The 23,805-nt window shown below is 40.7% G+C and overlaps 1 protein-coding gene across 1 annotated transcript; it reads right to left on the reverse strand.

Annotated features, from left to right (window-relative positions):
- Window positions 1-82: 82 nt before the first annotated feature.
- On the reverse strand, window positions 83-23,120 carry LOC137373584 (calmodulin-1). The gene is made up of 6 exons (XM_068038568.1): window positions 23,010-23,120; window positions 19,468-19,498; window positions 14,793-14,936; window positions 6,861-6,967; window positions 4,610-4,745; window positions 83-939 (listed from the first exon to the last, which is right to left on the reverse strand). Exons 1-6 carry the CDS (start codon window positions 23,010-23,012, stop codon window positions 911-913), a joined length of 450 nt encoding a protein of 149 aa, XP_067894669.1. The 5' UTR covers window positions 23,013-23,120; the 3' UTR covers window positions 83-910.
- Between the last annotated feature and the right edge of the window lie 685 nt (window positions 23,121-23,805).

The following is a 23,805-nucleotide window of genomic DNA, read 5'->3' on the forward strand; positions in this document are numbered from 1 at the left end:
AAACCAATCAGAATAATTTGAGGTCACCTACAGGTCATATGAATAACTGATAGTGGATAAATAAATTTGGCACCCAAGAGACTCAAGTTAATGGTCTTTTATTGGAAAAAAAGACTAGCATTTACAACTTGGAATGGACATAATTGTAATTTGCTGAACAGCCATGTCGTCATTGTGCTGAAGTCCTATGTAGATATATACTCTGACGGCTCCAAGTTATGGTACAGAACAGAAGATAAACGAGAGTCCAAGACACTCCCTCATCATAGGTAACTTTAAAAATTCAGTGAACGGTAAATTGCCTGACATCCGTTTCACTATAGTGCAATGCAGACACGTTAACCAAGTTTTATACAGACATGCCATCTTTAATTTTTTTCAAATCAAGATCTTCAATCCTGGTAATTGTTTTGTGAGCACACAAGTATGAAAACAATTCCACTCCAGGGACAGTCATACAATTCCAACCTTCGATTGTAGTTTTTGCTTGCTTTAGCACTCAAAATTAATCAACCCATCAGGAATAATCATCCTGGTACAATATACAAACTGGAAAAACTAAACTATTCCCACGAAGAACATAAAGTGGAATTAAGAGCCAGGCTGTGCTCAACTGTCAAGCTGCATGCATGAAAAACTGGCCAGCCCAAACAGTGTATTTATTAGCATGGAACTTCATAGAGTCCAATTGCCTTTGTTTTTAAGGTAGTACAAGTTTTACTGATGCATGGCTTGAAGATCTTTGGGGACAGGACCACTGATCATTACATGCAGAGTTTGTGGACAGGTTTTTTTCTTTTGACATTCAGCAACTTTTGCTATACAGAAACAGAATGAATAAATGAACATTTTGCAAGAGGTAAGTAAAAGATTTCAACTTTTTTTTCTAGGAAGGGGAAAGTAAAAGTCTTCATTTTGCAGTCATCATCTGTACGAATTCTGTGAAAAACAAGGATGAGAATTTAATTGAAGTTTGCTTTCAAATAGTTGATTACAGATCAATATCAGCAATTCAGATTTTCCTCCTTGCACAGAGCAAGGAAAGATGGTTGCTGCTGAACATGTTAATAGCCACAGTAGCAATACATTTCTGGTGTCTCATTTCAATCTACAGACCAAGTTGAGCAGCCCACTTTCATAGTTACCGCTAAATTAAAGGAGTCAGCACATAACTGATTTAAAAACAAAATACTGCTGGTAAGAGAGGCATTAACAGACTAATATTTCAAGTGACCTTCATTATAAAGTTTTAGAACTAACAAATTATTCCTAATGGCAAAGTGAGCCAATTGTCACATTTCAGTGCTGCCAAAAGCCATCAAGCCATTTAGTATGGGGAAAGGCAGAAGACAATAGTCACCGTCAAGTCTTGCCCTGCATTACTCAGCAGTTATGCTCAACATGATAGACCAATCTGAAGCAATACACATCTGCAGCCACATAGAACATAGTTCAAGTTACCCTAGCCAGTGAAAAGTCTGTCCTGCATGGACAGATTGTTATAGTGTATAGACAATCCAAATTCCCAGTCTGCCTAATATAGTCCTTACAAACACCTTGCTCTGCAACTCCACCCTAGTGCACAACAGTATTTACCAGCAACTTACAGAATTCGATATGGTCAAATTTACAAGTTCACCACTTGCAGCAGACCTAGCTTTACTATAGTTCCTTTAAGTGATCTAGTTGCTAACTTTTACTCTGCTGCAACATTTCATATTGAAAAGGTGTTAGTATTGTGCTCAACTGAACATTCACAGCAAGTTCTAAGTAATTCACCCAAAGACAGCAACATTGGTACCAGATTTACTCCTTAGAATCCAACTGTCAGTGGAGAATTGCATTTTTAGATCACTTAATGTAAAAGAACACCAAGGTATGACAGAGGCAAAAGCAATATTAGATGGGGTGAGCAAAAGCCAAGTTTTTTTTTTAAATTAAGGGAGTTAATGTGTAGGGCCTTTGACTGAAGGCAGAGCCACTAACAGCAAGATGAAGGGGAGAAATGTGCAAGATGCCAGAGATACAAGTCATAAATGGAAATGTTGTTCAAAGTCCAAAAATAAGGAGCCCCACAGATTCATTAGAGATGAACCAACTAGGTAGAGTGGGGCAAATGGAAGGCCACCCCAACTTGTCGTAACAATTTATAACTGGTCCTTCTGTTTCTAGGATCTATCTTAGTGGGCAAATTTGTCAAGCTTGAATTTGGTTTCAGTATGCATTAGAATGCAAATCAAAGTAAACCATTTTAAAAATTAAACCTTTACTTGCAAGTGTATAGTATCGGACTGGACATGGAAGGGGGCAAGGGAAGAGGAATTTCAGTCTTGGTGTAGAGACTGCTCATTTATATATAAAATGGCCGATATAGATTTCACAGCATGTTGGCCCACTGCATGTGTTCTCATTTGTTGGGCCAGTTAAGTATAAAGTATTGTTAGGTTAAAAAATGTCTAAGTATGCAATGATGAATAGAATTCAGAGAATAGTGACCTAGAATTAAATGGATTTGTCACTTCCAAAGTTGGAATATTGATATGTTGTCACAACAGTACAAGCTGGAGGTTAAAAGGGTTACAGTAGTCACAATAGATTAGAGATTGCAAAAAAGGGTAAATGTATAACCTGACAGAAAAAGGTGCATGAACTCACTGCCTACTTTAGAAAAATGGAGCTAAAAATGAGGGGAGAAAGGGAACTTCTCAATCTACAGAAAAATGTGAGATGGGTAAACCTAATTACTTAAAATAAAAGCTACCCAGACCAAGCAACCTCGAAGATGCCAAATGAGATGGTAGATATCACATGAGGCTGGTGACCAGATTAGGCATACCAGGGGAGATGGTGTAGTGGTAATGTCACTGAACCAGTAATATAAAGGCCAATGCCCTGGGATCATTGGTTCAAATCCCACCATGGCAGCTAGAGGAATTTAAATTCAATTAAGTGCAATTTTGGTGGCAGTGGTTAGCACCACAGCCTCACAGTTCGACCTAGGTTCGGTTCTGGGTACAGCCTGTGCGGAGTTTGCAAGTTCTCCCTGCGACTGTGGGTTTCCTCTGCATGCTCTGGTTTCCTCCCGCATGCCAAAGGCTTGCGGGTTGATGGGTAAATTGGCCACTGTAAAAAAAAAATTACCCCTAGTGTAGGTAGGTGGTAGGAAAATTGAGGGAAGGTGAGGATGAGGGGGAAAAATGGGATTAATGTAGGATTAGTATAAATGGGTGGTTGATGGTTAACGCGGACTCAGTGGGCCAAAGGGCCTGTTTCAGTGCTGTATCTGACTAATTTAAGAGATCTGATAAACACTCCTTGTAAAAACATGATCATTTTCCAGGAAAACATGCAAAAACTTATTCATGCTGTTCCAGTTCTACTAAGTGCCACGTTTGCAATACTCTAGGCCAATTGCTGCATGAACTGCAGAATTAGATGGTTAAATGAGCCACAAAAAGTCCTCAGAACCAAGCACAACCCTAATCTTACCAGGTGTCTAATATAACTGCCAGCATAGATCATTTGTGATCAGGAACCACAACTCTGGCCAATTTTTAAAAATGTCACTAGCCCAAATGCCAAAAGCAACTGCAAACCTAAGCAACTTCATCTAAGATGGTCAGCCTCAGATCAGAAAGCAAACTTTGAATCTTATTTATGTAGCTGGCTATCAGATAGAATCAATTAATTTCCTTACCAGTTCTAATGCACCGGGAGAGGGGAAATAAAATCACCCATGTAGCACTATAAACTGCATTTGAGAAAACTAAAATGTATAAATCTAATTGAAATCTAGCCCAAGCAGAAATAAATTTACCATTCTTCTAGATGACTGTTCTTTAATCTTCAGTTTATTAAATTTAAAGACTGGAAAGGTTGTCCTGCTAGGATTTTAACCTTGCTATTGCAAATTAAAGTCAAGTTGAAGTCTCCTTTCCCTTCATCTGTGGGCACTTGCAAAAAGCAAGTCCCAAGGTAATCCTTCTGGTAAAAGGAAACTTCAGCCAGTGCACAATTTAATCCAATGTATTATCAGCATTTCTAAGCTAAAAGGGAAAGGCCAAGGGTTCTGCTCCCAACCACTTTGAAAGTGCACTTGGACAGGACTGAGCTCTCAGCCACCCCACAAATGAATGGCCTCAATATACATAAAAATGGCCACAGGCAAGACACTGGAAGACTCAATAATGAGAGTCAACAACTTCAAGGGGCAGGACTGAGAAATTGACAGGGAAATAAAACATGTTATGCAGGGATGAATTCATTCAGGGTGTTACTGGCACATGGTTCTCAAAGCAAAGCATTTAAACAAGCCAACCCTTATTCATGTCTTAAGGACCAAGTGCTGTGGAAGAAGTTGATTAGTGCTCAAGTTCATAAAATTTATTGATACTATAACTTCAAAATGCAATTCTTTATTGCATCACTTGGAAGCACTGTTTTGCAGCATCCAGCTTTATACCAATTACAGGCAAGAGCCTCAAATTAAATAGTGATTTGACGAATGACTGACTAGATTTATTGTACAAATTGACACGAATACATGAGCTTCTGTTAACGACTTCCCATTTATACCAGAGATTTTAAAAAAATCAGGAAACAGACATACCTTCATAGTTGACTTGGCCATCACCATCAATATCTGCTTCTCTAATCATTTCATCTACTTCTTCATCTGTCAATTTCTCACCTAGGTTTGTCATAACGTGACGCAGCTCTGCCGCACTGATGTAACCATTACCATCCTGAAATTCAAAATCAGATCCCAAAATAAATTTTTTTAAAAGTTTAAATTCTTTTCCAAATATTTTCTCCTATGAAGAGTTTTGCAAACTTTAATGAATAGTAACCTATTCCTTCAATGGCTCTGTCCCACCTAGAAAGGGAAGGGCAGCAAGTATGTGGAACTACCACCACTTCCAAGTCATACACCATCCTGAATTGGGCATTTTTCAGCTGCTCCTTCACAAGTTACTGGGTCAAAAATCCTGGGACTCCCTTCCCAACAGTATTATAAGAGTACCTTCACCACATGGATTGTAGTGGTTCAAGGCAGCAGCTCACCACCACTCAAGGTGAAGGCAGCATCCGCAATAATGCTAACCTCCCCATGACACCCACTACTAGTGGGAATTACTACCTGAATTTATAGTAGTTATCAATAAAGAAGTTTAAGAGATTGGACCATGCCTAGAATTGATCGAGCAGTGTCACTTTGGAACTGCACATTATAGAAATTTAAATGGTAACAAATTTAATTTTATTTTATAGTAATACAGCACTGAAACAGGCTCTTCAGCCAGAATCTGTGCCGACCATCAACCACCCAACTATACTGATCCTACATTAATCCCATATTCCTACCACATTCCCACCTTCCCTCAATTCCCCTACCACCTACCTATACTAGGGGCAATTTATAATGGCCAATTTACCTATCAACCTGCAAGTCTTTAGCTGTGGGAGGAAACCAGAGCACCCAGCAAAAACCCACACAGTCACAGGGAGAACTTGCAAACTCCGCACAGGCAGTACCCAGAATCGAACCCGGGTTGCTGGAGCTGTGAGGCTGCGGTGCTAACCACTGCGCCACTGATATTTTGATCAGTAATGCAAATTAATAAAGCAATCACTATGAGGGAATTCCAAGTCCCAAGAAACCCCCCTATATATTTCAGAAATACTCATTCACCTTACTTCAAAAGGCACTTTGTTCAGCACTTCAAACCTGACTACCTCCAGCTTTTGTATAGAATTAATGTAGTGAATAGCCTATTGCTGCAACAGGTTGCTGCTGGCATTTACACTCCACGAGTCTCCTTCCACTCTACTTCCTCTTGCCCTATAGCTCTATTCCATTCCCCTTAGTTATCTAAATTCTCAAATACATCATACTGAATCACATAACAGACCATGAACCTAGCACTGAGGCAAGTACAAACAGGCATCACCTGTTTTCATTGGGTTGCTCTTGGATGGGAAAGAACTAACATTTAAAAGTAACCTTCTCTAGAGATAAGGAATGCTGGATAAAAGCAGTTGGATCTGCCCGAAATGCATCAATACTTCAGCCTTCACTTGCAAGCAAAACTGTAAAGAAAAAGGGAATTAGCTATTAACTCAGCTAGAAAAATCAATTAGGCCAAAGTAGTAACCATATTGAAGTTACTGATATGCTCAGGACAAGGTGGGTCATGACACATGCACTGAACCCACAAATCAAAAGAGGGAGAGGGAAAGTGTATTCTTTAAGGTCACCAAGTACTTGTAATGCCAATGATTGATGCAGAGTCTGTCGTGAGCAAAGAGAAAAGTAGAGACCACACCCTTTGCAATGCAAGTTTTCCCTACTGGGAACACTTTTCTGCTAAGCATTAAGTATCCTACAAAGAAGCTTCTGTATCATGCTTAATGCCATAGCCAAAGTAAACAAATGGGTAGTCTGATAAGACTGTCCCATGGACATGTAGCCACGTAACTTCCAAAAGAACCTCCGCTGTTAGTTGCATTGCTAAATGAAGCACTAAGAACTAGCAAAATATGAACAGCGGCTTTGAGTCTTATAAAGACGCCTCAGGATAGTGATTCACTTCAAAACAAAGCCACATACTGCCATTTAAATATTGTCCCAACCAAGTTAGGAAACTGCAGAGTTATAAAGATACACACTAGGAGCAGCAGCAGGCCACTCAGCCCCTCGAGCCTGCTCAGCCATTCAACAAGATCCTGGCTGATCTATTGTAACCGTAACTCCACATTCCCACCTATCCCAATAATTTTTCATCCCCTTGCTCAAAAGCAAACCAATAAAAAGGGCCACTAAACCTATATTGCAATATTACACTATTTAAAATGCCCACCTTGTCAAATACACGGAACGCCTCACGAATTTCCTCTTCACTATCTGTGTCCTTCATTTTCCTGGCCATCATGGTCAAGAATTCAGGGAAGTCAATAGTTCCATTACCTAAAAAACAGAAAAAAGTAACATTCAGGAGAAAGAACCATTATGACATTTAAGGCTCAAGCAACATCTACAAAAGGAACTCAAAAATCCCCCAAAAAGTCTTAGAACTTCTAAACAAGCTACACCCAGTTTTCTAGGTAGTAAGCGGAACAGTTGATGAACCTTTAGATCTAAATGCAAAAAGAACTGCGGCAAAGCACATCTCCCATCTTGGTAATCTTGTTTTGTATACTTACATCCAAGAGGCTAAAGAACTTAGCCAATGTTTACATGCAACTATGAAATCGAAATTGTAGGGAGTTAAAAGAATGCTGGTCAAAGCTACAATTAAAAGCTGCTCAAGAGCCAACTACTCAATTTTCTAAATCAGGATGCGACCCCATACAGTTTCTACTGACCTAATTAAAGCTGTGATCCAATCTTATTAAACCATAAATAGATCCTACTGAAATTATCCAGCTAAGCAGGTTCATGGTGACACCAAGTTAATGAGAAACTTCAATGTTTATACTTAATTATGCTCTATAATAGCTTCCATTGTGCTCATTTCAATTGTACCTTACAGCACAATTTTCACCTTGTAATTAACTACAATACTAGGGAGCCAACTGTATTCTGTGCTCCAATTGTCCATCTTGCTGATATTTCATCAGTTTTTGCAAGACAAAAGTTTTTATCTCTGCGCACAGATTGTCAAACTTGTCCAACAGGAATCAACCACAGCTCTGGATAGATCAAGTACAAAGCCTTCAAAATCATTTTCAATGCCTGGAGAACTGCCATGCCAAAGGCCAAGTTTGGGGCACAGTTATTCAGGGTTATGAGAGCTCTTCAATTATGAAGTTTCCATTGTATTACTATTTGGATTATACTCAAATACTACCTTCGGAAGCAAGTTAGTAGTACCTTGTTTCCTATACAACCTTCCTACATTTTTATTTATACCTAAATATCACCAATGTAGAAACCCAGTATACCACCACTAGCAATGCATGCCAAGTCTTCAGATCTGGTTTGACACCATGGGAATGGCAAAGTTGACCAAAGACTTGTTCTCCAAGGTGCAGCAGTTTCTGAATTGGCTACAGCCAGGTTGAATCTCATCCCGCTTAGGAAGCTGTCAGTTTGGGCACTAGAACACAACTCGAACCATAGAATCAGAATTGTTTCGCAAAGGAGGCCATTCAGACCATTGTGTTAATGCCAGCTACTGAACAGATTGTTGTATATCACCACTGCAGTCTGTGTAGGCTATTTTAAACCAAGCCAGTTTGCTGCTGAGTCACTTGCTTTTTTGAAACTAACAATTATCAAAGAATTATGTATATGCCTCATTGTGGAAGGGGTAAATACAAAAAGAAACATTTTAGCACAAATGTATCACATTTATAGTCAGTCTTCATCAATATGCACAATTCTAGGGATTCCCATCACAACTGCCCAAGACAATTCGGATTACGAAAAAGGGAAACAATGCCATCATTGTTATATACTAACAAATTGTTTACAACAGAAATAATGCATTAGTAACTCAAAACAGAACACTGCATCTCAGCACTTAAGTTTCCTTAACTGTCCCCCTCAGGTTAGGGAAACCCTACCTGAAACCTTAATGTACATGTCAGCAGGAACCATGACTATTTTACATTTCCCCCACCCAGTCACTAGCTAACAGTAGCAATCTAATTGGGCAAGAAAAAAGATCTGGGACCCACAAGCACCAGACTAGGGATGCATGCAAGCCCCTTGAGAACTGAATCTTCAATTGTCCAAAAGCATTCGATTTTAACATCTGCGTTAGGATCTTTGTAATTGTGGCATTAGGTGCCAGTTACTGCTATACCCAAATTCTTAAAAAAAAATCCATCTGGCCATTGACAGGAGCAGGGTTGCTTATTTGCCTAGCTAAACCTGCATTGTTCACTAGAAGCAGGGACATGCAACAATTACAAAACAGCTAAGGAAGTGGTATGACAGCTGTGAAGAATTACATTAAGCCCAAGAACTGGTAATTCACACTTTTACCAGGCTGTGGAAGTCACTTAATTCCTAGAATTTACCCCCCCTTTAATTTTCATCACTGCCTCATTTGAAACTCAGCCACCTAACAGTTGGTCAGCTGAACAAAATTTTCATTGCTACCAGGAGGCAGGAATAATTTAATTTTTAATAAGCATAATAGAAGCCTGCAATTAGTCAATTAGGTAGGGATTCAAATGAAACAACAATCTAAAAACCTCATTCAGCCACATTAAAAAGGAATTAAAAACATACTGGCAATTCAGGTCAGGCAGCTTCTGTGGATAGAAACAGTTAACATTTCAGGTCAGTGACCTTTCATCAGAAAAGAAAAAAATTACACTTTAACAGGTTTTTAGAGGCAGGGACGGAAGAACAAAAGGGGAAGGTCTGAGGGTGGAAGGCAGGAGAGATTAAGTGACAAAAGGGATTCGGTGCAAGGAAAGAAAAAAGATAGTAATGGGACAAGTAAAGGAACAAAAGATAGTCTAGGTAAAATAGGAACAGCAGGAGGTTATCATTTGGAATTGCTGAACAAGGTAGAGTCTAGAAGGCTGCAAAGTGCCTTATCAAGAGCTTCTTTGGAAGAGTGTAGGAGATAGAGGTCAGACTAAGTGGGATACAGAATTAAAATGGCAGACAGCCAGAAGTTGGAGATCATGCACGTGACTGAATGGAGATGTTCTGCAAAGTGGCCACCCAATCTGTGTTTGGTTTCCCCATTGTAGGAGACCACATTGTGAAGTAGGAACTACAGTATACTTAAATTGAAACTGTTAACGCAAGTAAATTGCTGTTTCAACTGGAAGGAGTGTCTGGGGCCCTAGACAGTGGAAAGGGAGGAGGTTAAGATTAGATTAGATTTAGATTAGAGATACAGCACTGAAACAGGCCCTTCGGCCCACCGAGTCTGTGCCGACCGTCAACCACCCATTTATACTAATCCTACACTAATCCCATATTCCTACCAAACATCCCCACCTGTCCCTATATTTCCCTACCACCTACCTATACTAGTGACAATTTATAATGGTCAATTTACCTATCGACCTGCAAGTCTTTTGGCTTGTGGGAGGAAACCGGAGCACCCGGAGAAAACCCACGCAGACACAGGGAGAACTTGCAAACTCCACACAGGCAGTACCCAGAATCGAACCCGGGTCCCTGCAGCTGTGAGGCTGCAGTGCTAACCACTGCGCCACTGTGCCGCCTCTGGCAGGAGTTGTATCTCCTGTAAATATGCAAGCATGTGCCACAGAAAGGGAGGGGAGAAGACAATTGAGTGGAATTATGTGTCAAGGAAGGTGTGGCATTATGCTGGAGGTGCTGGAAATGGTGGAAGATAATCTGCTGAATGTGAAGGCTGACAGAGGGGGAAGAGGGCAAGAGAAGTGCAAGAAAAATAGAACATTGTTTAGGGCCCCAAGCATGGCAAGGGAAATCCTCGCTTAAGGAAAAAAGGACATCAAGCATTTGCGACAGCTGAAAAAACTGGGAGAATGGGCTATTTATAGGAAGCAGGGCAAGATGAATTAGGCAGTACAGTCAAGAAAGCTGAGAGTCAGCACTCTTATCCAGTTCTGACAAAGGATCGAACCAAAAAGTTACTGCTTCTCTCTTCACGGAGGTCACCTGACCTGCTCAGTATTTCCAGCTTTGAATTTTTAATTTGATTTCCAACACATGCAGTATTTTGCTTGCACATTCTTGTTGGTAAGTGGCCATTTAGAACATAACTAGGAGCAGGAGTAGACAATTCAGCCCCTCGAGCCTGCTCTGCCATTCAATACGATCATGGCTGATCTAATCTCTGCCTCAACTCCACTTTCCTGCCTGTTCTCCATAACCCTTCAACCCATTTCTAATTAAAAATCTGTACCTCCTCCTTAAATATACCTAATGTCCCAGCATCCACTATACTCTGGGTAGTGAATTCCACAGATTCACGACCCTTTGAGAGAAGTAATTTCTCCTCATCGGTTTTAAATCTGCTACCCCTTATCCTAAAACTATGACCTCTCATTCTAGATTGCCACACAAGAGGAAACATCCTCTGTTTACTTTGGCAATCCCCTTGATCATCTTATTAGATTTCCTCTCATTCTTCTAAACTCTAGAGTAAAGGCCTAAACTGCTCACTCATGAAACAAACCCCTCATCTCTGGAATCAATCTAGTGAACCTCCAATGCAACTACATCCTTTCTTGAGGGGACCAAAACTGTAGACAATACTCCAGATGCAGTCTCACCAATGCCTTGTACAGTTGCAGCAACACTTCCCTACTTTTATATTCCATTCCTTTAATAAATGCCAAAATTCCATTTGCCTTCCTTATCACCTGAAAACTAGTTTTCTGCAATTCATACATGAGGACACCCAGATCCCTCTGCACTGAAGCACTCTGAAGTTTCTCCATTTAGATAATTTGCCTTTCTATTCTTCAGACCAAAATGGATAACCTCACTTATCCACATTAAAATCCATCTGCCAAATTTTGACCCATTTATCTAACCTATCTATATCCATCTGTAGATTTCTTATTTCTTTATTGCAACTTACTGTCCCATCTTTTAGTGTCATCTACAAATTTGGCTATAGTGCCTTCTATTCCTGCATCCAAGTCATTTATGTAGATTGTAAAGAGTTAGGGCCCAAGGACCAAACCCTGTGGCACCCCACTAGTTACATCTTGCCAACCAGAAAAACGACCCATTTATCCCGATTCGGTTTTCTGTTGGTTAGCCAATCCTCTATCCAAGCTAATAAATTGCCCCTAACCCCATGTGAACATACCTTGTATTAACCTTTTGTGCGGCACCTTATCAAATGCCTTCTGGAAGTCCAGATAAACTACATCTACAGGATCCCCATTATCCACTTCACTTGTTACAGCTTTGAAGAACTCTAGCAAATTAGTCAAACATAATTTACCCTTCATAAAACCATTCTAAATCTGATGGATTAAGTTTTGACTTTCTAAATATCCTATTACTTCCTTAATATGGATTCTAACAATTTCCCAATGACTGGTCTATAGTTTCCTACTTTCTGCCTCCCTCCCTTTTTGAATAAGGATGTTACATTAGCCTTTTTCCAATCCACTGGAACCTTTCCCATATCCAGAGAATTTTGGATTATAACCAATGGATCCCCTATCTCCACTGCCACTTCCTCTAAGACCCTAGGATGTATCAGGCCCCAGGGACTTGTCTGCCTTCAATCGCAATAGTTTGCCCAATACTTTTTCTCTAGGTGACGATTGTTCTAAGTGCCTCCCTTTCTATAACCTCTGCATTATTGGGGTACGAGTATACTCCACTGTGAAAACTGAAGCAAAACTGATTTAGTGTCTGCCATTTCTGTGTTCCCTATTAACTCCCCAGTCTCATCCTCCAATGGATGAACATTCACTAGCTACTCTTCCCCTTTTATATACTTAGATGCTTTGGCTATCCATTTTTATATTTTGCACTAGTTTTCTTTCATAATTTACCTTTCCTTTTTATTACTTTTTTTAGTAACCCTTTGTCAATCTTTAAAAGTTTCCCAATCTTCCATCCTGCCAGTGGTCTTTGCAATATGACATGCCTTAGTTTTTGTCTTTATGTTATCCTTAACTTCCTTGCTTAGCCGTGTATGTTTTATCCCCCTCCTAGAATCTTTCATCCTCTCTGGAAGATATTTTAGTTGGGATAAATTGAATAGCTCCTTAAACATCTGCCACTAGTCAACTGCTCTACCTTGTAGTCTTCCTACCAGTCCACTAGGGCCAAATCTGTCCTCATGCCTATATAATTACTTTTGTTTAACGCCAGAACACTCATGTGGGACTCCAGCTTCTTGCCCTCAAACTGAATTTATGCTATAGGGGTGCACTAAATTTTCCCAGCTTCCTATTACACACGGGAAGTGATTCAGAGGTGAAGGAAAAGCAATGTAAAACTCAATGTGCCAGCATGCAGTATATCCTTGGTCCACCCAAGTTCAGTGTGCAATCAAATATAGCCACATCCAAAGGCAATCAAGGCTTGAAACTTAAATTCTAAGTAAAATGAAATCTTGATAAGTAATTTCTAAATAGCTCACCACACCATTCCTTAAATCAAGCATTGTTGGACTTGACTGTCAGATGCAGGTACAGTGACCAATAGCAATCTTCTCAGAACTCCCAACAGCTGGGACACTATAGTCAAGGTCAGCAAATTCAGACCAGAGACCTTTACTGTACAGCTCAGTACATCAGGACATTCTCAGCCATTAGGGGGCAGAAACATGTTACTTGGCTGGGAATTCAATTATATCAACCTGCAAGATTATATCCTGTTTTCTACTTTAACAAACTTTTGAGAACACCAATTTAGGTATAACTTCAGAACTGCAAAAATTGACATGTTCCTACACAAATTGCATGAACTGGAGACCAATAATTAAATGAAAAATTTGGTAATTTCATTAATCCTAATAGTGCAGGCATGCAATATGTCCTAAAGCAGTAGCGTTAAAAGACTTAATGCTAATTACATTTTAGGTTTTTAAAAAAAGACAAAGATGCACATGTGCAGCCACAGAAACACCTGCCTGTTCCCCTAACTATTGAATTTCCTTTCGCTATTCCAGTCTTCCTTGTGAGTGAGTGTTTTCTTGGACTCTGGTTAAGTTGCTTATCAATTATGTTTGACAGTTGATTTGTTACTTCTGCCTACCCTCAACCTTACTGATCTGAGATGTTCTCAAAGGGTACCAGAAGCTCCCAACTGGTTGGTCACTGTGTGCTTCTGCAGAAAGCACTCTGTTTAACCATTGTGAGGTTGAGGCCCAATATCCATAGCAATCTGGAGCAGGAAACAGATTTTATCCCCTCCAAACTATTGGAAGTCAATAGCTTCCACTGCCATTCTAGCCACGATCAACTGACAATTAATAACTTGAGTACACTGGAATGCCAAGTTTTTCAAGGAATGCATATAGCTTTGGGATGCAGAAAAATTTAATTGCACTCAAGTGGGACTTGGAATAGGCCTTTTCTGATGAGCATACACTTAGAAAAGAGATGTACACCTTTGGGAAAAAATAATCCCGGGAGTCCGAGAAACCAAAAGGGCTAAATATCAGAACACTGCACTCAGCTGCATGTCAGGTGATAAACAAAAACAAGTCTCAATTTATTTATTTTTTTTAAACTCATTGTCGCCACTCAGTAGACTGACTTTCATAGTCAGTGACAGTTAAAATAGAATATTTCAATCTCAAGACCTTTTAATTCTACATATTTTAAAACTACCTATAGGCATGATGTTGAACACTGCCTTATGAAACCTTTACAGTTTAACTAAATCCTCTTGCGTGTTGCAGGATATAATGAGTCAGTTACTCCAACACCACAAAAGGACAAACACTTCAAACTTTCCCACTCCAGGTCATTCTAGCAAATGCTAGTGTTTGATTTGTTCATTTGATCACTAGCAGTTTGCTGCTGAAGTTTTTTTCAATGTTTGCTTTAGGCTGTGATCTGGTAGTGTAAAGCAATTTCTCCAAAAACAGTATTGTATTTACTCACAGCAAGAACTCACTCACCACTGGAAAAACTTGTGCATCACACCTACATCTGAAACAGTTTTATAAGTATTAACTCAAAATTCTAGCTCTGGCATTCAAAGCAGTCTAGTTTAGGTCAGCATGTGATCAGTCGTGACAGGGTTTTTTTTTGAGCGGGGGGGGGGGGGGGGGGGGAAAAGAGAGTAAACAACGGACTCAAATCTGGCTACCTTCATGAAGCAAAATGAAAAATCAACTCAAAAAACTTACCATCAGCATCAACTTCATTGATCATGTCCTGCAACTCCGCTTCAGTAGGATTCTGCCCCAAAGATCGCATTACAGTCCCTAACTCTTTCGTTGTGATGGTGCCGTCGCCATCTTTATCAAAGAGGGAGAATGCCTCTTTGAATTCTGCAAGGAACAAAAGAGATGAGTAGGTTGACATGGGAGAAAACTACATTACAAAGCCTGCAAATTTTGGCACTTCAAAATTAAAGCAATTTATCCAGGAAGGATTTGCATTGCACAAAGTAAAACTTTTTGATATGCCAACAGTGCCAGTAGGCACAACAGATTTAACTTCCTAACATTACAGCAGTAGTTAAATGCGCATGATTCACTGGAAATTGCCTTCTAAAAACAAGGACAAATGTTTAGGATTTAAATTTGCCACTGAAGGCAAGTCTATTCTTCCCATCCCTTTTCTATCATGGGATGAATAATTCAGGTTGTGCCACTAACACTGCCACATTCTACTAATGCTTCATCAGTGGCTAAACACTGACAATTGCTTCAACCCACTGGTTAGGTCATAAAATTGTGACAATGTCCTAATCAATCTGGTCAGGCATTCAGTCAGTGCCAGCATGTTCAGACTTGCAACCAAACACCCACAGCACAGATGGAATTGATGTATACTGTTTCTTAGCAACTTGAAGACATCTAATCAAAATTAGTTACTGCTAGGAGGAAATCAACTTTGGCATAAGAGCAGATGCACTTTTTGAAAAAGATTTATGCAAGTTTTGCAAACCAATGCTCCAGTATTTTGAAAGATAGTCAAGGTCAAGTTGCATGCATATGAGAATTCTCCAATGCATTCATGAAGATTCAGAACCTTTTAATTCACTGCTCAAACTGTACATTAGTCCATTTCTGTAAATTTCTTCTACAAATCAAGCAGCTGATAAAAGTTATTCAAACCACACACCCTGAAACAAGCTTAAGAATGTACTGCAACACATTGAATAACTTGGGAAAACCATTAAATGCATAGATCAATGTAATTACACATTTACTTTGGATTTCCTCTTGCAACAGCCACTGATGCAAATTACAGGCATATGGAGATAGTTCTATTCAGGAAGCTAAGTAGGCACTTTGGCCAATGGTGAATGTCAATTTAGAAACAGAATAAGCTGGGTACTCTACCAGAACTAGTATTTGCTGTCTTTGAGCAACTCTACCTTGTAACCTACATGATTGTATCAACTCAATGTTAAGTGGAAATCCACAGAAGGGAAAGAGTGATTAGGACAGAAAATTGCAGGTGGAGTAAAGATGTTTTAATTATGCCTTCTAGCCCTCCTGTAATATATCAAAGTGCATTCCAATTTCTCAATGTTTTAAAAAGCTACACTGTTTGGAGAACCAGCTGTTTTTTGCATCCACCCAAATGGACAGCACTGTGGGGCTCATCTTAAAGTCCTTACAGCATGGGCCCTATTCTAGGCAATGTTCACTGGTTGCCTCCTTTGTGCCTTTCTAGAATTCCTTTTAAATTTACTGTTGTCAGAATTTGTAAATATCCATACCACTTCCCCATGATTAAAAGGAAGTCCAACCCAGGGCATGACTTATTAAAATTCCTCTGAGACTCAGTCTACCATGACTAATATTCTCCACATTTTAGAGAACTCAGCTCCTCCTTACTGCCTCTGAACAATTAGAATACACTTTACTGCACCACATTTACAATTCACAGCAGCCCTCTGAAGACCGCTTGGAAAATATCATGTTAAATCCTTAGCCGGATTGGCTAGCATCAGCTGACAATTTGATAGATCCATTTCTTCACCCCAAGTGCAGTAGCCCCTCAAGGTTTGGCAACCCCATCCTTCTCCACAAGACACATCAAAACACTAGCACACGGTCACAATAGAGTGCAGTAGCTGGACCTACCAGCAGCCTACTTTGCCTATCCTACAAGACAAAAATCCAGGTTTATCTTGTACTAACTCTTTCCTTCCTAGAGTATAATTTTCCACAAAGACTAGCCTGACATGTTAACATGTCCCAATATATACCATTTACTTTTGAATGTGCTCACCTTGTACAAACTTAATCATGTAGACTGGCTGCCCAATAGACTAAGCTTAACCATTGTATACACAAGCTTTCAGTCTGAATGCTAGATGATTGGTTAGAAGAACATAAATAGGAGGCAGCCATTTGGCCCCTCAAGCCTGCCCCGACATTTAACATGGCTGATCTGCCCCAGAACTCAACTCTTTCGTTCGTGCCAGCTTCACATAGCCCTGAACTCCCCCAATATTTCAAAAATCTATCTACTTCATTAAATACAAACAGGAAGCAAAGAGTGGCCATAAACAGGGCATTTTCAAGTTGGCAGCCAGAAAATAGTTGAGTGCTGCAAGCATCAGTGAACATAGAACAGTACAGCACAGGCCCTTCGGCCCACAATGTTGTGCCGAACCTTTAACCTACTCTAAGATAAAACTACCTGCATACCCTTCATTCTACTATCATCCATGTACCTATCCAAGAGTCGCTTAAATGTCCCTAATGTATCTGCTTCTACTACCACCGCTGGCAGTGCATTCCACGCACCCACCACTCTAAAGAACCTACCTCTGACATCTCCCCGAAACATTCCTCCAATCACCTTAAAATTATGCCCCCTGGTGATAGCCCTTTCCACCCTGGGAAAAAGTCTCTGACTATTCACTCTATGTCTCTCATCATCTTGTACCCCTCTATCAAGTCACCTCTCATCCTTCTTCGCTCCAATGAGAAAAGCCCTAGCTCCCTCAACCTTTCCTCATAAGACATGCCCTCCAATCCAGGCAGCATCCTCGTAAATCTCCTCTGCACCCTCTCTAAAGCTTCCACATCCTTCCTATAATGAGGCGACCAGAACTGAACACAGTATTCCAAGTGTGGTCTAACCAGGGCTTTATAGAGCTGCAGCATAACCTCGCAGCTCTTAAACTCAATCCCCCTGTTAATGAAAGCCAACACACCATACGCCTTCTTAACAACCCTATCAACTTGGGTGGCAACTTTGAGCGATCTATGGACATGGACCCCAAGATCCCTCTGTTCCTCCACACTACCAAAAATCCTGTCTTTAAGCCTGTATTCCGCATTCAAATTCGACCTTCCAAAATGAATCACTTCACACTTTTCCAGGTTGAACTCCATCTGCCACTTCTCAGCCCAGCTCTGCATCCTGTCAATGTCCCATTGCAACCTACAACAGCCTTCCACACTATCCACAACTTCAGCAAACTTTCTAACCCAGCCTTCCACTTCCTCATCCAAGTCATTTATAAAAAAATCACAGAGCAGATCCCTGCAGAACACCACTGGTCACCGAACTCCAGGCTGAATACTTTCCATCTACCACCCTCTGTCTATGGGCCAGCCAATTTTGTATCCAGACAGCCAACTTTCCCTGTATCCCATGCCTCCTTACTTTCTGAATGAGCCTACCAGTGCTGGAGCCTCAGCTATTAACAATCTCTATTAATGACTTAGATGAAGCCAGAGTAATGTAACCAAGTTTGCAGATACAAAGGTAAGTTTTGGGGAGGACAGAGGCTGCAAAGAGATTATAGACAGGTGAGGTGAGTGGGAAACAAGATAGCAGATGGAACATAATTTAGGGAAGTATGAAGTTATTCACTTTGGCCATAAGAATAGAAACAGCTTTTTTTTTTAAAAAAGGTGTGGAACTTGTAAGTGTCAATGTTCAGAGACTTGGGTGTTTGTACAAGGAACAAAGTTAGCATGCAGGTACAGCAAGCAATTAGGAAGGCGGAAGGCAAATGGCACGTTGGCTTTTATTGCAAAGGGACTGGAGTATAGGAATAAAGTAGTATTGCTACAATTGTACAGGGTTTTGGCAAGACCACAAATGGAGTAGTGTGCAGTTTTGGTCTCCACATTTAAGAAAAGCTATACTTGCACTGCAGGCAGTACAGTGAAGAGTCACTAGATTGGTCCCTGGGATTGGGCAGGGTGGGGGCCCTATTGAGAGGCGCCAAGTAAATTGGGCCTGTATTCAGGAGTTTGAGAAAAAGGTAATTGCATTGAAACATAAGCTTCTAAAGGGGCTGGATAGGGTAGACAGATTTTCACTGGTCAGGGAATCTAAAACACAGGGACCAGTCTCAGGATAAGGATTTAGGACTGATGAGAAGTTTCTTCAAAAGGGTTGGCGAAATCTTAGTAATTCTCTATCCCAGAGGGTTGTGGATGCTCCATCGTTGAATATATTTAAGGCAGGGACAGATATTTTTGGTTTCTCAGGGAGTCAACAGATATGGCAAGCAGGCAAGTGGAGTTGATCATACTGAACAGAGCAGGCTCAAATGGGCCATATGGTGTACTCCTGCACCTATTTCTTATGTTCTGACCAGGCACCAGCTTGGTAGAGAACACAAATTCCTGGGCATACATTAAGCCACAAGGTCCTCAACCTTGATCTCCTTCCCCCGAGAGAAAAAGCCAAAGCCTTCTCAAAACATCCAATTCATTGTGGGAAAACAGCTATTACCATTTTATTCTGCTGGAACATAATTTGATGTGCTTGTTACAAAAAAGTTTCTGCATTTGTACAAATTAGTTTGCAGTTCGTATCTATGACATCTGGACCAATTCCAGTAACTATTAATTGTACAGAAATATTGTCACTCACCAGCAATCTGCTCTTCAGTAAGTTGGTCAGCCTGTAAGACAAGGTAAAGCATTAAATGTAGTTTAGTTTTGACAAATGCACTACAGTATTAAGTTACTAAAGTGGGTGAAGTTTATAAGGCAATAATTTGAAATTTGCTCAATTCTATTGACTTCCATTTCTGGTAGAGACAGAAAAATTAACAGGAACATGTTACTGGTGAATACCACTCAAAAAGTCAGCGTTTTCCAATACTGTCAGTATAAAAGGCAGATCCATGTCACCCAATGGAAACTTGGGCATTCAAAGTAAAAAGTAAAGTTTGTGACCATTAAAGCTCAATTTTAAAAGTGAAGACAAACTCATCAGGGAAGGAACTCCACACACTTCACTAAAAACCAAGGTACAATCAAGTTTTAGTGGTCTTAAGTTCTCAGGCCCAAGTTTAAGTCATGATCATCCTTAATACAGTCAAGTTTTAAGAATGTGCATTTATCAGAACTACATGGCATGGAGAACAAAGGGCAAATTTGCCAAACTATAAATCTCTGGCAGTTCCAGCTTCTGTCAACGGGAATAAATTTTGCAAGGAAACAAAGTGCTGGCAATAGGTCAGGCAGTATCTGCTGAGATTAAACAAAGCCACAAGTGCATGTTCCATACTTTGGCAATATGATCCATCCTTGAAAAATTTAAAGCAAAACACTGTAGATGCTGGAATTCTGAAATAAAAACTGAAAGTGCTGGAATTACTCAACAGGTCAAGCAGCATCTGCTGAGAGAAGCGGAGTCAACATTAGTTAAAGTTCACCTATTGGTGTGGTACTGTTAGTAATTCACAAATATACCTGAATCCTAGTGCAAGAGGCCACTTCAAAAGACAACCAGAAAGAACTTTCATCTTTCAGTTCCTAATGTCTAGCCAACGATGCCCACATTCCTCAAATAAAAAATGCAGGTTGTCTCGGAGACAAAGGTGGACACATATACCTTAAATTTGCTTCAGAACTACTTTTGTGCATATGGTCATGTACAGGAATTAATGATGCTGAACCCCATCAGTTCCCATACTGGGCCAATGTCACCACTAATGTGACAAGAACCACTTGCTTGCAAACCAGAATCAACCACTTAGTCAAAGACAGATAATCCAATACATCTTGAGCTTCAAAATGCTTGATACGTTGTTTTCATGTTACTGGGATAGACTTTCACCAAATCGACCCTTCAGCTTGACACTGTCCATCATGGCAAGCTTGTATTCCATTTTCTCTGCCAGAATCATGATCGTGGCCACAAGAGCTTGGTTTCTCCTAAACTTGTGGGCCTGATTTGATCCACTATGCAGACAATTGAAGGGAAAAATTTGCAGCCAAGTGACTGGTCTTCTGCTTCATACAAATTCAAAATCAAGCTTCTTGTTCTAGTTTCCTTCTCACTTCTCAGTGGTCAGGCCAAATTAAACTATAGTGACATTGAAAGGATTAAACATGAGACTTGAAAAAAGTTAGGCTTTTAAAAACTGAGGGAAAAACAAAACTTAAAAAAAAGAGAATGTTAATGCCATGGAGGAGTATACAGGAAAATTGAGTAATCAATTCCTGTGTTTGTTCTCCAGGAGGGGGCAGTAATTTTCCCTATTCTGCAGGCTATACTGAATCTTCATTAGGAGTTTCGAACAGTGACAGTTCTGAAAGTTGGGGGTCCACCCACTAAGCTGGGGAAGTGCATTTTAACTGGACTGAAAAAAGTGGAAAAAGTTGGGCATACAACAGAGCAAAAGCACTGGCAATCACCCATGAAAAAAAATGTGTTCTATGGAGACAGAACATTTAGAATTCATAAGCCACTGTTTCATCTACTGAAACTGTATCTGACTTGATCCCTATACTTTCTGCTGTTCTATGCCCAACTTATTTTAACTTCAGATCCAAATATAAAGTTACATCACAATTCCCATCATACCACAATTAAAGCTATCCAATTTAGCTTTAGATATCTCATTGCCACTCGAGGTCAGTATCAATATCTAAATACCCTTTTAATGCAGGACCATGAAAAATTGCTAATTTACATCCTTTACAATTAATTCACACTAATTGCTAGGCTTCAATTCAAAACCTGCAATCTTTGAACACATTTTCTAAATCCACAAATTTTTTTAAATTACAAGCTCTAAAATTAGATAATTGACTTCACTCAGTATGTTTCATATAATGAAATTATTTCATTATATAAAATTTCACCATTTCAATAGGTCAAACACACCACAGATTAATTGCAACATTTAGGCATACTTACAGCATCCAAAAGTTAAGCACAGTCACATACAAAACAAGCCACCATCCAGGTCAAATTTATTACCCGAAGGCTTTAAACATTGTTTTAAATTAGTAGTTTTACATGTTGGTGCAGTAACATCCTTCAGACAAGACACTGACAACATAACAGAGGTCGTGTAGGCTAGAGACAAGATACTTAAACTACATTCCAGTGGCAAAACAATGATTCACCACTTGAAGCAGAAAAACCTGCAATTACGTAATGTACTTGTCAAAGGCAGTTCTGTGCACATTACTAAATATTTAGAAGTCTGTTCAATTCATTACATACCACTACTCCTGAATGTGCAAGGAATTCAAATAGCAAACTAAGAACCCGTTTAAGCTTATGGGCCCTTCAAGCTCAACAAACGACATCAGAAAAAAAAGGCTGAGCAACAATGTGCAATTCGTCGTAACCTTAAGATTGCAAAATAGTCTTTCAAACATAACCGGATTTCGTTCTTTGCAAAAAGAAAAAAAAAACTGATTGAGGGTTACGCACCCTTTTGGGCGCTGGACGTTTTAAATTTAAAAAGAAAAGACACCGGAGATTGGGGGAGAAAAGGGGTGGAAAAGAGGAAGCAACAAAAAAAAAAAATCGCTGCGATTAAACAAAAATGCGAGTTTCGTTCCAAGGCCAGATATACAGGAGCAAAAAAAAAAGTAGACGAAAGAGAAGATGCATCTAAGATCAAGTGAAGGTATAACACCCAACTCCGCCGCCCGCGCACTTTGAAACATTTTAGTGCATCCAGCGGAATGCAGCCGTCTCTTCCGCCACCCTCCCTTTATCTTGGCACTGCAAGAGCCCCGGTTTGTAGTAACAACGCCGCGGGGATAGAGCATCAAGTTGCAGCCCAGCCGGTCGGGGTCGGTGCAGCGGGGAGCAGGAAGAGCTCGCGCCCTCTCCCGCTCCAGCGCCCGTCACTCGCCGCCGACAGCGCGGCGGCACCGGTCACCTTCCCCCGCTGCTGCCGCCGCCGCCGCACACCCCTTAAACCAGCCCCCAACCACACCAAACAAAAAAGTGACTGTCTAAAATAAGGGAACACAAAGCGGGGCGAGCCGCATGACAGTCGCTCGCGCCCCATGCCGCCATTTTGATCGCCTTTTCCTTTCTCTCTCTCCCCCCCCCCCACACACAATCGTCAAAGGACCACATTTTTTTTTTTAAATGAAGAAATTTCTTTAAGCAGATTATGATGAGAGTCAGGCATCCTCTCGGCCGAGCATACGCACCATGTCGAGTTGATAAGAGGGGAAAGAATGCGCGCTAACCGCACACACCAACAACTCGTCCAACACTCCGCGATCCCACTGACGCCGATTACCGCGCTCTTCCTCCACTGCCCACTACATATATACTGTGTATCCCTCCGCCGCACTCAGCAACCGCGGCGGAGTTAGAGAGGGAGGGGGGGGGGATGGGCGGAGTGCTGCGCGAAAGGAAGAATCTGCAATAAAACCAGTCCGCCGGTACCGAGCTTCCCTCACTCTTTCCCCCCCCCCCCCCTTATCGAAATCAATCATCACTATGGAGTAACCGGCGTCTCTATTAATTGTGCGTGGCCAACTCGGACTTATATCGCCAAGGCGTAAGGTTACTGGTGGTTGGGGTGGTGGCGCTGTGTGAGACTCGGTTGCCTGGTTGGCGTTGGACGGGGTGGGGGAGGGGGCTCTGTGTACGGGAGGGGGGAGGGGCAGGGGAAGTCCCGTCGGGTTTGTCTCGCGTGCTGTGATTGGCCCAGGCGTACCTGCAATGGGGGAGCGGATGTGTCGCGCTCTGCCATTGGTTGCCAGGTACCTGCAATGCGTCAAGTCATGATGCTTGCGATGGGGGTAAGTGAGAGTGGATGCAAGTGTTGTGGAATTGCAGGTCTTGGTTGTTATTGGTCCAGGTGGAAACGCTGACAATTAAACCTAGAGACCGAAACACTGGAACAGAGAGATAAAAATAATGCCTAATTATAACACTTTTTTTTTCTTATTTAGTTTCTGTTTTAACTTAAAACAGAGGCAACATGAAACTTTAACA

This window comes from Heterodontus francisci, chromosome 9 (genome assembly GCF_036365525.1).
Source record: "Heterodontus francisci isolate sHetFra1 chromosome 9, sHetFra1.hap1, whole genome shotgun sequence".
NCBI lineage: Eukaryota > Metazoa > Chordata > Chondrichthyes > Heterodontiformes > Heterodontidae > Heterodontus > Heterodontus francisci.

Coding starts and splice junctions, on each gene's coding strand:
- LOC137373584 (XM_068038568.1), bottom strand. Junction 14,937..19,467: donor TACTGAAGAGCAGATTGCTG/GTGAGTGACAAT, acceptor TGTTCCTTGCAG/AATTCAAAGAGGCATTCTCC. Junction 940..4,609: donor TGGCCAAGTCAACTATGAAG/GTATGTCTGTTT, acceptor TGTTTTTCACAG/AATTCGTACAGATGATGACT.